The sequence below is a fragment of the Coloeus monedula genome, assembly GCF_965178545.1.
Source record: "Coloeus monedula genome assembly, chromosome: 1".
NCBI lineage: Eukaryota > Metazoa > Chordata > Aves > Passeriformes > Corvidae > Coloeus > Coloeus monedula.
The window spans coordinates 15,761,804-15,777,481 of record NC_138781.1 but is presented as its reverse complement, the minus strand read 5'-3'; the positions used below and the strand labels follow the sequence as shown (position 1 = coordinate 15,777,481).

Genomic DNA, 15,678 nt, shown 5'->3' with positions numbered 1-15,678 from the left:
GGGTACAAAGAAAACCAAGTGATTTTCCCAGTTACTTGTGATGGACAATGATACAATGAATTGCAAAAGCTTCATGTGTGTACCAGTACTGGTTGGTACCTTGGTTTCTGCCCCTGGATTACATCCTGAATCTGTGTGTTCTCATCCCATAGCTAGGTGATAAGTAATGAAATTATCAAACAGCAGTGTTCAGATATTTGGCACTTCCAAATCCTGAGATATGAAAAAGAATCTTCTTAAGTTGTTTACTGTCAATAACTGGAAGTAGATCTGTTCTGGTCTCTACAACCCAGAGATTGTTAGTTAGTCCCAGAGTAACAAATTTTGGTCCTGCAGCAGATACTTTGCCAGTTCAGTAGGGAAAGAACTGTCTTGATAGTTCTCACATTTGTGTAACGCAATTCTGCGAGATGGGAACGTAGGTGGTAGTAGCTCCAGTGTGAGCATGTCTGTTTAGTAGCCCATCAGATATGTCACTCAGGCAAGCTTGTCCAGTTGTAGAGTTTGAGGTAAATGATGCCTAATGAAGATGTGGTGCTGTGCCAGGACACACTTGGTTTTAGAGCACAGGCCCATGGGCTTAGGGCAGACAAAGCTGAACTGGCCCTGTGCAAGCAGAGCTCAGTGCCGGATGCACAGGTATTTGGGCTGGCTGTGGGACTAGTGTAGTGCCATTGGCACAGTGCTGTTGGTTAGGACCACTTGAATATGTCAGTACTGCTTTCAGACTTAAACTGATGTGTCTGCCTGCAGGTGTGCTGTGTGCATGTGGCAGCTTGGGGGTCACAGACTCCAGGAGCCTGGGTGTCACTTTTTGCCTTTTAGCTGTGCCTGTATTGTGTGATCAGAAACTCTTCTGAATTTCTGCAAAATTGCTGTGTAAAGCACTTCACACAGACCTGTCAAGCGCAGTGAGAATGTTGCTGTTGGTTGGTTGGTTTGTTTGTTCTTTTAATTTATTTAGCCCTTATTATTTTTCTGTTTCTGATATATGTATTTACAGTCTTTGAAACACTTGGAAAACATGGAGTAGTTGAGAGGCTTTGTGGTTCATTTATCTCACAAATCCCACTTTTTCTTCATGGTCCTTTTTTATTTTTACCAGCCAAGGAGCTGGTTACTTTTCCAGTTTGACTCTGCAGCGTGATTCCATTATTGCTGATGGACTTTCCTTTTGAAATTGTTCCTTCTGTTTGAACAGCCTTGATGGTTAATGTCTGCTCACAGGCTGAGCAAAATGCAGGCATTAATAGCAAAGTTCTTCATGTCATACATATCGTAAAGGTACTTGTGTAGTCTCTTCTCATAAATCAGTTTTATGAACTGCTACTGTTTCACCCCCCTCAACTATATAGTTCTGTTTATTTCAACAGCAGAGTGATCTTACAGTGATCTTGCTTTATCCTTTTTGTACCATGGGCTTTTCATGTGCTACTCAGACTTTTTTAATATATGTCTCTTAATCTAAAAACCAGGACACATTTTCATTTTGATGATAATTTTAAAAGGTGAGTTTTGCTCTTAGACATATGAGAGTTTGAATTTGCATTAAGATTCCCTGTGTATTTAAATGAGTCAAGTTATATATTGAGTTTACGTTAGCAGATAGTGTCTGACTTGCCATTTGTGTCTTGTCTCACAGAAGTCTGTTTCTGAAATAGAGAATTTCTGGATGTTCAGGTGACTGTTAGTTAGTAATCTACACTAATTTGAAGTCAGAAAATGCAGGCAGGCTGGATGATTTGGGTTTTTTGTCTTTATGGATCCCTAGAAGCCATTTTTTCTTTGCTCCCTCCCTTTTCTCTTAAAAGTATTCATTTGATTTTGCAGAGTGGGGGATAAATTTTGAAGCTGAACCTCTCTTGTACGTACTTTAAATTAACTGAGGTACGCAACGTATTGGTCAAGACGAAGTATATACAGTATTTTCTGTAACTTAGACATTACTATGTTCCCAAACTTCTCATCCTGTCATAGCTCAGAAATTCACAGAAAAGACTGTATCTTACTGCTGGTGTCTTAATACCTTGTGTTGAATGTATACTACAAAGGAAAAGCAAGAAGTTACTGGTGACTATTTTTTTAGTCACTTGTGAGTTTAGAACTTAGAGAAAAGGGAGCAGCAAACTGATAAATATGCTTTAGATTTTATTTTCCATTTCTGATAGAGATGTTTTAATATGCTTGTGATAGAATTATGTTCTTAACACTGTGTAATGTATTTTCAAGTAGGGAACTCTTAAATTTGTACATGAAGATTTTGTTTGGGTAGTGAACAACTCTTCTGAGGTTGAAAATGAGCTCAGTGCTCAGATGGAAGATACAGTCAAAAATAATATTGAGTTGAACTATTTTGCCTAATAAGCTTGCAATATTTTGACAAGTCACATGGATCTAAATTTGCTTCTGTTATGTCTATTAAGTACTCCATTTTAGTAAAAAAAACCTTTCTGTCACAGCTGTGGAACTAGAGTTTTTGGGGTTTTTTTTAAACACCTTGTGAAGAGAATAAAACTTGTGTCAACAAAATACCTTGTATCAAAAAAACCCCACAGGTGTTGAAATTGTAATTTCCTTGGTTTTCACTGATTCTTACACTTACTCTTTACTGTGGAGGAAATCTAATGAAATTTTGAACTTTCCAGGTTGCTACTCCAGGTGTTAAACAAGGACCAGCTTCCCAGGCAGCACCTCAGCAGCCAGTAATAGCTGACAAGCAGGCGGGTCATGAACCTGCCTCTCCACGAAGTCTTCAGCGTTCAAGGTATATTGAAATGCTTCTCTGTTCTGTCCTTAGCTTTTTATCTGGATTCAGTGTGTGTTGTATATGCTGCAGTTAGTGGACTCTTCTTCGGCCTGTTTTTGAACATATGATTTAACTGCTGCTACTGAGATGATGCAGGTAATGTGGTAGATTCCCCATTTTTGGATAACCATTAGACTTCATTCTCACAGAAGCAAAATGGAACTCATAGTTGTGCTCTGTCACCCTGGTGACAATTTTACAAGTGATTCCTTGTATTCTGATTTCAGAGTTTGGAGTTGCTGTCTCTGTGCAGTTATGGAATCTGTGATTTGCTAAGTGTTAGATATCTGTAGTGTCTTGCTGTTGTGTAATTTGATTTCTAAATTAGTATGATTTTTTTGGTCTGTCAGGTGATTTTGCTGCTCTAATGAAAAACATTAAAAATTAAGTAAGTTTCACAAATACCTTTCCTTGGCCAGACTTTTTTGTCAACATTGCAACTTATTCAGATGTTGCATGATGCGAACATTTAACCATTGATTTACAAGGTGCGTTTAGAATCTGTATCTTGTTTGAAATTTTTCTTTCAGGAAGGTGGACTCTTCATAGTGTCGGATGCTCTGCATTTTGTCATACTGGTTCCAGGGGCTGTAACCAAGTATGTGTCATGAGATCCTTTTGTGATGGAGTCATGGTGTAGACCTGTGGCAGGAAGAGGTTGCAGGTTGACTTTTTTAGAAGTTCTGTAAATCTACAATTCTTAATAGCTGGATTTTTAGAGTGGTTGAATAAGGTGTGTGGTATGGTATTAAAAAAGCAACAAAAAAACCAAACCCCAGTACTCTTTCATTGTCAGCATACCTGGTAGTGCCTTCCAGATCATAAAATAGTGAGGTCCTTTTATCTGTCCTTCTGGGACTAATAACAAAGGGGACCTTTGTTTTCTGTGTTGGTTTTGGCTGTTTTTGTGGGGAGAAAGGAGATACTTTGTGTTCTGAGTTGTTTGGGGGGACTGGGTTATCTGTTGTGTGCTTGTTAGTCCTGTCTGAGAAGCTGGCTTTACTGGAGACCCTGCAGTATTGACCAGTTTGAGGGTACAAAGAGAAGCAAGTCAGGAGTTTTGAGGTTTTAATGTAGGCTATTTTACAGACACTTGATTTTTACAAAGATTTGTTATCTTTGTCAGATTACAAACCTATAACTCATTTATCTCTGAGGAGAATAAAGGCAAAGTGTCCAGCTCTCCTCCCTAGTAATTATGGATGGTGCTATTTAAATCTTTCTGAATTACTGTACCAGAGATAAAATTACACTTTGCACCAAGCCAAGCTTTTTTATGAGGAGTGGTGAGGTTTTGGGGGACCACTCTCAGTCACAGGCCCTTTTGATCTTTGCTCATCACCCTTTCCCCACAGGAAATCTTTCTGAGAAAGATAGTCATTCTTGGAAACATTTACCATGGCTTGGAGTCTGCGTGAGTTGATACTGGTGGGCATTTGGCCTACTAATTCATACCTCACCCTCCCTTGGGTTACATGACTGGGATCTGCTGTCCCTCTGCAAACTCTTGCTCCATTTGGCATCAGTGTTTTGGTGGAGGAAGCTGAGTTTGCCCGAGCACTGCTGAAGCAGGTGTGTTGTGCAGTCAGCACAGTCCCGTGGCTGAGGGGGAGGCAGTGCAGGAGGCAGTGTGCAGGCCAGGATGAAAGATACTGAGACAATGTTAGTATTGTTCAGTATCCTGTATCTCTCAAAATAATACACGTTTGCAGCTCTGGTGTATTGTGCATCATGCATTCATGTGATTCAGTTTGCTTTGAAAGTGTCTTACTCGCAAAAAGTGGAAGATTAAGGAATAGGTGACTCGTAAAACCTGTGTGACTGGTATTCTCTTCTGAGTGCAGTGGGGTTGAATGAAAGTGGGCCAGCTCAGATATTGATTTACTTACCTGCAAAAGATTTGCTGTGTCCAGGCAGTATGTCTGAATTGATGTGGAACAGATTATTCCTTTGTAGGTGAAAGCAGTTGGTTGGATTGGGAATTGCTCTTGGGAGCTAATGTCCTTTACTTTTATAGGAGTGAAAAACAACTTAGCAACCTGGACTGTGGACAGATGGTCCAAAATCTTTTTGGCTCTGTGAATTAAGGTTGCATTTTTCTCCAGCTTAAATACAGATTAATTGAGCAGAAGTTAATCACATCTACATTTCCTTGGCTCATTAAAAGTTTTAAGTGAATGGAGGTAAAATTATTTTTGACTTGTTGGGGTGGAAACACTCTGTACGAAAACCTGAGTAGCTATTGCTGGCTTTAAAGAAGTGAACATTTCAGCCATTTAATTTGGGAAATTAACACAACGTGGACATACAGTGAGTCTGTCTGTTAGAGATTATTCCAAAGACACACCGTGAATTATGGCTGCTTTAAAAATGAAACTTAATGAGTGCTTCCATAGTTAATAGTTTCATCGGGTTGGTAGTTTCTTTTTGTTTTCAGAAAGGACTAGGAACATTTTTCCTTTACCTTGGAAAAGAGCTGGGAAGAGAGGTATTTCATTCAATTTTTTTATAGGTTGTAAGATTTTGTTGTTTGTAGTAGTGTATTTCAGAACCATCCTGTTCTCATACCCTTGTTACAGATACTTTTGCCTCTCTGGGGGCATTCTGTTATTTGTGGCAGTCAGTCTTTAACTCAGCTGAGGCAGGTATTTGCCTTTAGTGAAGCATTTAAAAATACTATGGTAGTTTGGAACCGTCATTGCTGCATTCGTAGCTCCCCCTGCTGCTAACACAGCAGTGCCTAAGATATTTTGTGACAGTATGTTCTAGTCATAATTAAGATACAACTTTATTTTTGAGAAGCCCACAGATTTTATTTATTTATTTTCTTGAAACATTTCTGATGTGTTAGAGTGATTTTTACTGATGAAGTAGGAGTAGAAGACAGGCTGATAAATGAAGAGGAAGCAAGTCATAGGGGGAACCTTAATTCTAGTAGAACTAACAAGTAAATAAGGTTATGCCTGAATTCTGCTTAGTTAATAAAAGTAGCTTTCTCTACACTATCACTATGCTGATGCTAAATGAATACATTGAAACTTAGAATAATGTAGTTTGGAAGGGAATTGTAGTTACGATCTACTTAGGTCCCAATTTAGAGTAGGACTGGCAAGTTTGAATTGCTAAGGGCATTATCTAGGTGGTTTTTTTAATATCTCAGAAAATCTTCTTCTAATGTTTGACTACCCTTATGGTGATTGGCTTTTTTCCATGTCTAATTAGAATTTTCCTTGTTGCAGCTGGTCTCTGCACCTTGTGCAATTGCTGTGCATCCCTGAAAAGTCTGTCTGTTCTCCCCAAAAGTAGTAAAAATCTGTGAAAAAATCCCTCAATCCCCTTCCCCTCAGCCTTCTCTTTTCCAGACTGAATAAACTTTTAGCTTCTCCTGGTACAGTATGTGCTTCAGCCTCTTAGTCATCTTCGTAGTCCTCTGCCACATTCCTTTGCTATAGCAGTTTAATTCTTGTCCAGTTTTAGGCTTCCCACTACACAGTGCTCCAGACACTGTCACTCTCATAAGCTCTGAAGAGAGGGCAGGAATTGCTTTTTTTATAGGGGAAGTGCTCCAGCCCTCTCCTCAACTTGGTGGCTCTCCTCTGCCTTCATTCCAGCAGGTCCATGTCAGACATCCAGTTTGTTGGCTGTGATTCTTAATGCTGTAGTTCTTTGCAAGTGTGAGTTGATTAGGATAAATGTTTGGGCATTGGACCAGAAAGATAGTTGCATTTTGTAAGGATGTTTTCAGTCTTCAAGGGGACCAACAGATTAGGTTAGGTGATGAATCAAGAGTCCTTTAAAATTTGATTCTCCTTCCTAATACTTTCTTCTTGCCTGCAAGTGATACAAAGTTTTAAGAAATAGACTGAAATTATGGCCTATGTTGAAAAGCTTCTGCCAGTGGGAGAGTTGTTAGGTACTTAAACAATTAGTGCTACTATTTCTTAGTACGTGTAGTGCCAAAGAAAATCATAAATGTGACGTACCATCACTGTTACACTGAGTGTGTCCCAGTAAAGCAGTCAAGTTTGGTGGCTAGAAACACACTACTCCTGTGATTGTTCTTCTGAGTGCATTAAGTGAAGACATACAATATGACAGAACCTCCTAGGTTGTGTTTTGACATGAGTACTAAGCTCCTCAAATCCCATATGGCTGTAGTTTCAGATCAGAACATCAGGCATTGTTCTTAATGATTATTGTGGCGAACCTCTGTTAAATAAAGCTGTTTGACTCCCATCTGATACCTCATTACTGAAAATCTTAGGTTTGCAGCTGTTTGAAGGAAGAACATATATGTATACGTTCTCTATCCAACACCATCTAGGCACTGCTTACATCTCTTGAACAGCTCTCAGAATTAAAAACCAGACAAACACAAAAGCCAACTAAACAACAAAAAAAACCCTGTTACATTGTAGCACACAAACATTGCAATAAAAGTTAGAAGCTTGTAGAAAAGTGGTACAGGTTTGGTCTACCAGAAGTATTTACTTGTGGTTTGAACACTTTTATATTATTTTTGTGCCTGGAAGCAATGGATTTTTAGTGTTCATTTTTCTATAGGTTCAGATATGTTTTTAAATGCTGACTTGCTTTTTTTAATTCTTTCTTCTAGTAGTCAAAGAAGTCCATCACCAGGTCCAAATCATACCTCTAGCAGCAGTGCATCAAACTCAACACCTGCACCACAAAATACATCTGTACGACCCACATGTTCATTAACACCTACGCTAGCAGCACACTTCAATGAAAACCTTATAAAGCATGTTCAAGGCTGGCCTGCGGATCACGCAGAAAAGCAGGTGAGTACTCCTTTGCTCTGTTCCCTGTGAGAATGCATAACGTGTAGCTTAAAATTTGGGTTTCTTACTCAGGTTGCTTTTTCTAGGAATCAAAAGTATTTTAAAAAGCCCCAAACTCTGATGCTTGTCCTTAGCCAGAAGAGAGGAAAGAGAGATTAGGCCAGACTTGCAGGTTTTACGTGTGTTTGCCTTTCAGCAGTTGGGGATTTTCAGTCTCATTCGGAAGTCTCAGTGTTTCTGAAATTCCCTCAGATGAGTGGCTATCCTCATAACTATTTTCTTACTGCTGAAGTTCTGTTGAAATTTGCAAAGAACATAGATTTCAACATATTTTTAAATCATGATATTTTTGTTAATGTGTAAAATGTTATAAATTAGGTACAGAGTTAAACTGAGACTACTCCGCAGTTCTAGTTACTGCCTTGTTAGTTCTAAAAAAGTGAAAAAGAAACTCTACCTTGTTTGTAAATTGATGTAGAGTACTTGGACTGAATTTGGGCTATTTTTACATAATGGGAAATCCAGTAGAACTGCCATCCATATATTATAGCTAGTTGCATGAAACCTGTTGTGTTGTAGTAATACAAGGAAACTGGATGCATGTCAGCTGCTTGGAATGTATTACTCAAAGGAACCGTATTGGTTATTGAATCTAGTTCAGTTCTTTTCACAGGCAGCCCTATCTGTTGCAGTCTGGGATAGTAATCTTACCTAGCCTAGTTTGCTTTGGTCTTTTGAAGAGTGGTTGCATGCTGGCACAAACCTACACTGGAGACTTCTGGGTAGTAACTTGCAAGACTGAGACTCTGTTAGGATTCTTGCTTCTTTTCATTAAATTTTTAAAATCAGGTTTAAGGCATTACCAACCTGTACTGAGCCAAACACTGAGCCGTTGTTGTGGAGTGTCTTTAAGGAAATGATGCAGTACAGGCACTTATCTATGGCACTGGCCCATAGTTTTGAAAGTATTATTTTCACTGTGTACTGAATTGACAAGTGATCACAAGTCATCTTAATATAGAAAACAGATTTATGCAGTGCATAGGTTTTGGGGTTTTTTTCCTTTGTTGATAATAAAGAGATCAAAAAACTCAGCTAATGCTAGGCAGTCATTTACTCAGTTGGATACTTTGTGCTACATGCTGTGTCGTCTTGTCTGCTATTTCAGATGATTTCACGTGATACTGTTGTTTATAGACCAGTTTTGAATAGTAGCACTTGAGGCACTTAAGTGAGATATTTGATATGAAAGAAAAAGTGAATGAAAGTATAGATGCAGTACATAGTGAAGAAGATAAGATAGATCAAAGTGGAGAGACTAAAAATGCAGTGTCTTGGTTTCTTCAGATAGCTGTCAGATGCATAGTGTAACTTGAAATTAGGGCAGAAGAGCACATGCCAGAGTAAACTGAAAAATAAATAAGTAAATAAATTAGAAGAGCCAGGACAGGTATGTGCTAAAGCAGTCAGACTTGAAGAAATATTCTGTGCAGTAGTAATAGCTAAAACGTTCTTGAACTACAGCAGTTATGTCACAGAACTCATAAAAAGCTCTTAACATGGGAAACTGAAAAACAATTTAGTAACTGGAGTTGTGCAGGGAAGACATGGGAAATTATATCCTACTGGAGACCAGGGTACTCCTGGATGTTCACAAACTCCAGAAAGAAACTCTTTTAATGTAGGAAATTAGAACACAAAATGCTGCTTTGAACTGGAGAAATGCCAGAGGTTGATGAAGATTTGTGCAAAATAACATTATTTTTGGGAATGAAAAATTAAGCATACGAGTACCTAAGCAGGTGTGGATGAATCCCAGTAGGCAGCTAAGCACCACACAGCCACTTGCTTGCTCTGCCCCAGCAGGATAGGGGAAGCAATTAGGAAAAAGTGAGAAAACTCATGAGTTGAGGTGTAGGCAGGTTAAAGAGTAAAAGAGGGTGGGGGAAAGTGATGCAAAACCAGTCACTACCAGCCAGCCAATGCCAAGCCAAGCCATGGCAACCACTGGAAAAGTGCCCCCCAGGTTTACTGCTGAGCATGACACATTGTGTGGACTGGAATATCCCCGAGGTCAGTTTGGGTCAGCTGTCCCATTTTTGTTCCCTCCCCACCTGTTGTCCACCCACAGCGTGTTTGCGCGGTGGAGAGGGGGTCAGAGAGAGAAAGGGAGAAACCCTTGATGCTGTGTAGGCTCTGCTTAGGAATAGCTAAAACATTATTGTGTTGTCAAGCACTGGCTTGGTCATAGATTCAAAGCATGGCACCACGTGGACTGCTATGAAGAGAATTTATTCCACCCCAGCCAGACCCAATGTAGCAGAGGATAACATTGCTAAACAGTAATGCTGCAGGGAAGGCTGTATTTGAAACAATTTTTTCATGTGCCATTTGCAAGAAGTCCTCTTCCTTATTGCAGCGTAATGCACAGGGCCTCAGAGTAATTATACTGTTCTCCTTGGTGCTGTTGAGGAGTTCTCTGGAGTCATATCCAGTTCAGTGATGAGACTTTGAGAAATGCACAGATTGGGAATTGGATAGGTCATGCCCCTTAAATTTACACTTCTGCTTGTCTCTGGCTGACTAAGTGGGGGCATTAAAGTAATGGAGTTTGTCTGGAAGAGAACACCTGAAGAGGGTTGCAAAGGTTTTTTTTGTCATGTACAAGGTAGCTGGAAAGAAGATGGCATTCAGTAATTTTTGTCACTAAGGCCTGATTAGTTGGGAAATTTAAGTCTGCCATTGAAATATGATGGAGACTTTGAACTACTTGAACAAATTACTTTGGAAACTCGGAGCCCTGTCATCTACTGTCTTTCAAGATGGTCGGGTAAACATTTGTTAAGATCAAGAAAGTCTAAGCTATCCCTGCCTTAGCTTAGACCTCTGTTAGGCAGCTTCTGGGCAGCAGTGTTGCTTATTTCTGATGTGAAATGGGCTTTTGTAGAGAACTTAATGTGTTCCTGATTTAATACTCCCTTTTGAAATTAGAGTGCTTTGCTATTTCAAGACACATCCAGCAATTCTTTGGCTACTGCCAGTTGTTTCCAATGCAAGATTCAAAAACCTAACCTTTATGTGTAACCACTGCAGGCATCAAGATTACGTGAAGAAGCGCATAACATGGGAAGTGTGCATATGTCAGAAATTTGTACTGAATTAAAGAATTTAAGGTCTTTAGTTCGAGTATGTGAAATTCAAGCAACTTTGCGTGAGCAAAGGTAAGTGTGTGCTCTGTGCATATCTTGAGTTTTCAAGGTGTTACTAGAACTTCATTCTGGCATTATTTTGCATGAGTTCTGTTCAGTGATGACTTTGTAAGTACACCAATACTTGCCATGTTTGCAAGCTGCCTTTCTTCCCTGCGTACATTCTACCTGTTTCCCTCCACTAAATAGAACCAGATAGCAATTTCTGTATTTTTAATTGGATAGAAAAGAAATACCCTTGCAAATACATTAGTGCATTACAAGAAACTGATAAACTCACAGGATTTCAGCATGCTTCTAGAGAATCTGTGCATACATAGTGCATGGATCACGTTAGGTACACATCTACAGAGTTTTTCCTGATCTGAAACACTACAGTTTGTATGAGAGATTTAATAGGTCTAAAGCCAGAGCAAGTATGAACAGGTGTAATTTACATCACAAGCTAAGGAAAAATTAATGTTTGCTAATAGCAAAGTAGACTTCGCTTCTTAAGTCAGTGATAGCCGATGTCTTGTGTATCCCTGAAGCAATACACAGCCATACTTCTGAATACTTTTGTGCAAGATTGGAAACTGTAATCTTAAAATACATGCTCAAAATTTTCACCAGTAGTCATGGTCCTGAATCTACTTTCATACTCAGTTTCCATTTTCCATGATGTTACCCCAACTATTAAGTCACACTACAGTTTGAGTACAGTGCTTCTGATTTACTATTTGAAGCCACCTTAATGGCGTTGCATGCTGTTAAAATAGCTGCATTTATTCTAGAAGCTCTTGCATTTTGGCAGTTAGTGAAACAATCCTTTAGAAGCAGGCTATAATATATTCGTAAACCTTTCCTGATCAAGAATTGAAAATACCCATTTTTTCTGAAGCTTTATTTTGTAACTTCACTACATGAATGATTTCTGTAGTATATTTAATGAACTACTTGGTTTCATACAGTTTTTATTTCTTAAGGTGTCTTTTGTGTCTGACTTCACATTTGATCTGAAATAAAATGTGAAATATCATTGTTCAGCTCATTAAATAGCACCTTGTTTCTTGTACACTTTGTATCCTTAAACTGTCAATGGATAATTATTATTATGATTTTGAGCCTATAGTAACATGTATCTTTTATTTTTGCTGCAATCCCAAAGATGTGGAATACAAGGCATAAGTAACCAAGTTGATGGGGGAGGCTTTCGCAAAGGATGGGATTATCAAAATCAATACATTTAAATGATTATACTATTTCTGTACTTTTGCACAGCAGAGTACTACTTAAATTTCTTCTAAGAAGGAACTTCATCTCTAGACAAAGCACATACATTGTTTGAATCATAACTGACAGCATGTGAAATGGCACTTTTCACTGACTGGTACCTTTTATATGCCCATGCCTTGAAGTTAAATGTTATCTTTTCAGTGTATCTTAATAATTTTTCACCTGCTTTTCAGTAAAAAAATTCATTTTTAATGAACTGGGCACATATTTTTTAAGTGTTTCACAGAAGTCTGCTGAATTGATGCTTTCTCTGCGTTGATTAAAGTTGCTTCAGATTTCACAGAATATTTATATAAAACCTAAACTCTCCCTGAGTATTTTCTTACTTCACTGACATATTTGCATTACGTTCAGCATCATGAAAAGTCGTTGAGAAATGTTCATTAAAAATTCTGGGAAACGGTCCTGTAAACCAAATGTTTGTTACTTGCAGTAATTGCTTATGTCAGTTCAGTAGAAGAAGAAAAAATGTATAAAAAGTTGTAAGCAATATCATTTATTTCTAAGCAAGGTGTAGTTACAACTTTTTTTTCTTAGATGCCCTTTAATGGTGCCTCAAATATTTTTGAGATTGGAGCTTTCCATAACTAGAGACTAAATACTAAATAGAACCAGGTACTAAAACCAGTGTTGCCTAGAAGGAAACTCACTCATTTAAAAACAATTGAGCACTTCAGGTTGTTTTACAGTCTGTAAAACTGCATGACACAGACATAATGCTGTTCTCCAGATTATTCAGTTACTTGGCTTACTTGCCAGTGTCCTGCTTTTTCTGGGAGCTACATTCAAGTGAAGAGCAGACCTAAATATAACTGCATAATAGTCATAATAGAAATAGAGCAACTTAGTTTTTTGAACTAAAGTGTCAAACACACCTAGCCTTTGTGTATCTGCATATGGTTGTAGGTTGTTGAACAGATTGGGAATTAACTTAATATCTGAATTTTTTAATGGAGCTAAGGAACTTGGTATCTTTCACTGAAATTGTAGAAGTACTTGTGTAGATGCTTATTTAGTACATCTGTATAATGGAAATGATTATACTAATTTATTTATTTTCTCTTGCAGGATACTATTTTTGAGGCAACAAATTAAAGAACTTGAAAAGCTAAAGAATCAGAATTCCTTCATGGTGTGAAAAGTTGTAAACAATTGCACATGGTTTTGAGTACAGGAACTATTAAACTGATGCCCAGTCTTAACACTTTTGAGCTGCATTTGAGTAGACTTTGGACCGTTGAGCTGGGCAGAAAAAAAAAGTTGACATGGGGAAGGGGACAGGAGGGAGTCAAATTCAGGGGAAAGATACAAGAATGATTTGTAAAACCCTTGAAATGTAGATTTCTTGTAGATGTATTCTTCACGTTGTAAATATATTTTGTAGAGTGAAGCCATGGGAAGCCATGTGTATCAGAGCTTAGACATCCAAAACTAATCAATGCTGAGGTGGCTAAATACCTAGCCTCTTACATGTAAACCTGTCTGCAAAATTAGCTTTCTTTTTTTTTTTTTTTCTTTCTTTTCTTTTTTGTTTTTGGTTGGTTTTTTGTTTTTTTTTTTTGGTTGTTTTTTTTTTTTAGTTAATTTATCAGTCAGAAATTTTTCATTTCCTAAAATTCAATGCAAGCGCCAGGCGATCTGTGTCTAAGGCTGCAACAGTTTGGGCAATGTACAAAATACCACGAAACAACTGTTTCCACACTTGCACCGAGTCGAGAGCAGTGCTTCTCCATTTCTGTTTTACAGAGAAATGTTTTTCATCTTCTGTGTTCCATTTCCCCATGAAATCCTAAATCTGATTTTATCAGCTTTTTAATGCTTCTAATTTTCTCTTTTCTTAAGGCACTGTTGCTATGGCACTTTTTCTATAATCTTTTCATTCCTGTGTACAGTAGCTTAAAATTGCAGTGATTGAGCATAACCCACTTGTTTGTATAAATTATTGAAACGTATTTCCATTTGCACCCTGTAAGAATGGACTTATAGTACTGCTGGGCATGTGTGCTGAAAGTACATTACTTGCTCAAATATAAGGAAATAGCCCAATGAACATGTTAACATGGTTGTGGGAGGGGAAAGAGGAAAAAAAAGCTAGTCAGATGTGAATTGTATCTGTTGTAATAAACATGTTAAAGCAAAGAAACACTGGTTTTCATTTCCTTTGGTCAACACATTAAAATTTGGTCTTTTTGGGGATTCTTTATTAGAACTGTTCTTGTTGAACATTTTTGTACTTAAATAATTCCTCAAGGGAGGTTTTGTTTAAAACTTGTAAACAGGAAAATATGTATAAAATATTTAAGGAAATATAAAATTCAACAAGAATGATTTAAGACACTTTCCCCAACAGTTGTCATATGTTAACTCCTGGTTTACCTGTCTTGATATTATGACATTTCATTTCGAAGGATGTTTGTGTTGTAGCTAACTGTTTAAGTCTGGTGCTGACTGCTGTTCTTAACCATCACAAAACGCTGAATTTGTGTAATTGGAGCAACTCACCGTTTGAAAATGGTGGAAAAGCTCAGCTTTGTATATTGTTTCCTAAAGTATATTAAAAATAAAAAAGAAACTATTGCTACTACAAAATAAACGTGACTTCTTCTTTGCTTAAAAATGACAGAAATCGTGATGGCAGTACTAGTTTAATATTTGTAGAGGTGTATATGTTACAGCAGTCTTTTAAATAGGGAAGATTGTAGGGGATGGAGTGAGAAAAAAGAATGATAAAGGTGTTGACATGTGAACATGTGATGCTTTGTGTTTTGTTCCTAAAAAATACTTTCAGCACCAGAAACATTACTTGGTTTTTGTGTTGCGTGAGCTTGGACTGATTTTTAAAAGCAAGTTTTCATCGGTGGAAGCTGAATGCTCTGACCTAACAAACCATTGCAAATGGAGCAAGTTGAAATACCTAACAAACAACAACAATGGGAAATTTGGATGGATGAACTTGTAGTTTTCCTCACTTTTTAACCCAGTGTGTTCTGTTGTGTTTCATATCATGCAAATATTTGATTTTTCTCAGAAAATGGGAGTAATCTTGAATGAATTAATTGGAATACACATTGTTTCTGCATTTTTAGAGAGACCCAAGGCTGAGTGACAAAATTCTTCCTGAGACTTTTAATATTTGTCTTGCATCCTGTGTTTGGAAGTTGCCAAGTGTAGGGGAAAAATAGCATGTGAAATGCATGGGTGTACAAGGGCTTGATGCCTTAAGAGGCCTCCTAGAAACAAGAGACTAGACAGGAGTAAGGCAATAAAAGTAGGTATTTATTTGAAAGGCCTTCAAAGGTACCCCCTGGGGAGCCAGAGGCTCTTGCCAAGATGGACAACAGGTCACGAGTTTTTCGCACTTTTATAGGTTTGGCTCATTTGCATATCAGGATTAATTCTCCAATTAAAGCTTCAGTTTAATGATGTAATTCCCCTCAGCTTACCTCCCCTTAGAGGCTCTTTGGTTTATACTTTTTGGGCCTAGGCTAGTCTAGGTGTCTGTGAAGAGCCTGGAGAGGCTTTGTTATGTCTACCTAGCATGGGAAAGCAGAAGTTAACAGGCCTTTTTTGTATTTAAAAATACAAA

At 38.0% G+C, this 15,678-nt stretch overlaps 1 protein-coding gene across 2 annotated transcripts in view; it reads left to right on the top strand.

The window, feature by feature from the left end:
- WAC (WW domain containing adaptor with coiled-coil) overlaps window positions 1–14,655 on the top strand; it is a 58,515-nt gene extending 43,860 nt beyond the window's left edge. For both annotated transcript variants that reach the window (XM_082294832.1, XM_082294831.1), the window contains exons 11-14: window positions 2,646–2,764; window positions 7,422–7,608; window positions 10,702–10,829; window positions 13,161–14,655. In XM_082294832.1, the coding sequence (XP_082150958.1) occupies window positions 2,646–2,764; window positions 7,422–7,608; window positions 10,702–10,829; window positions 13,161–13,230 (504 nt within the window). In that variant the 3' untranslated portion in view covers window positions 13,231–14,655. The remainder of the gene's footprint in view (window positions 1–2,645; window positions 2,765–7,421; window positions 7,609–10,701; window positions 10,830–13,160) is intronic.
- Window positions 14,656–15,678: the final 1,023 nt, after the last annotated feature.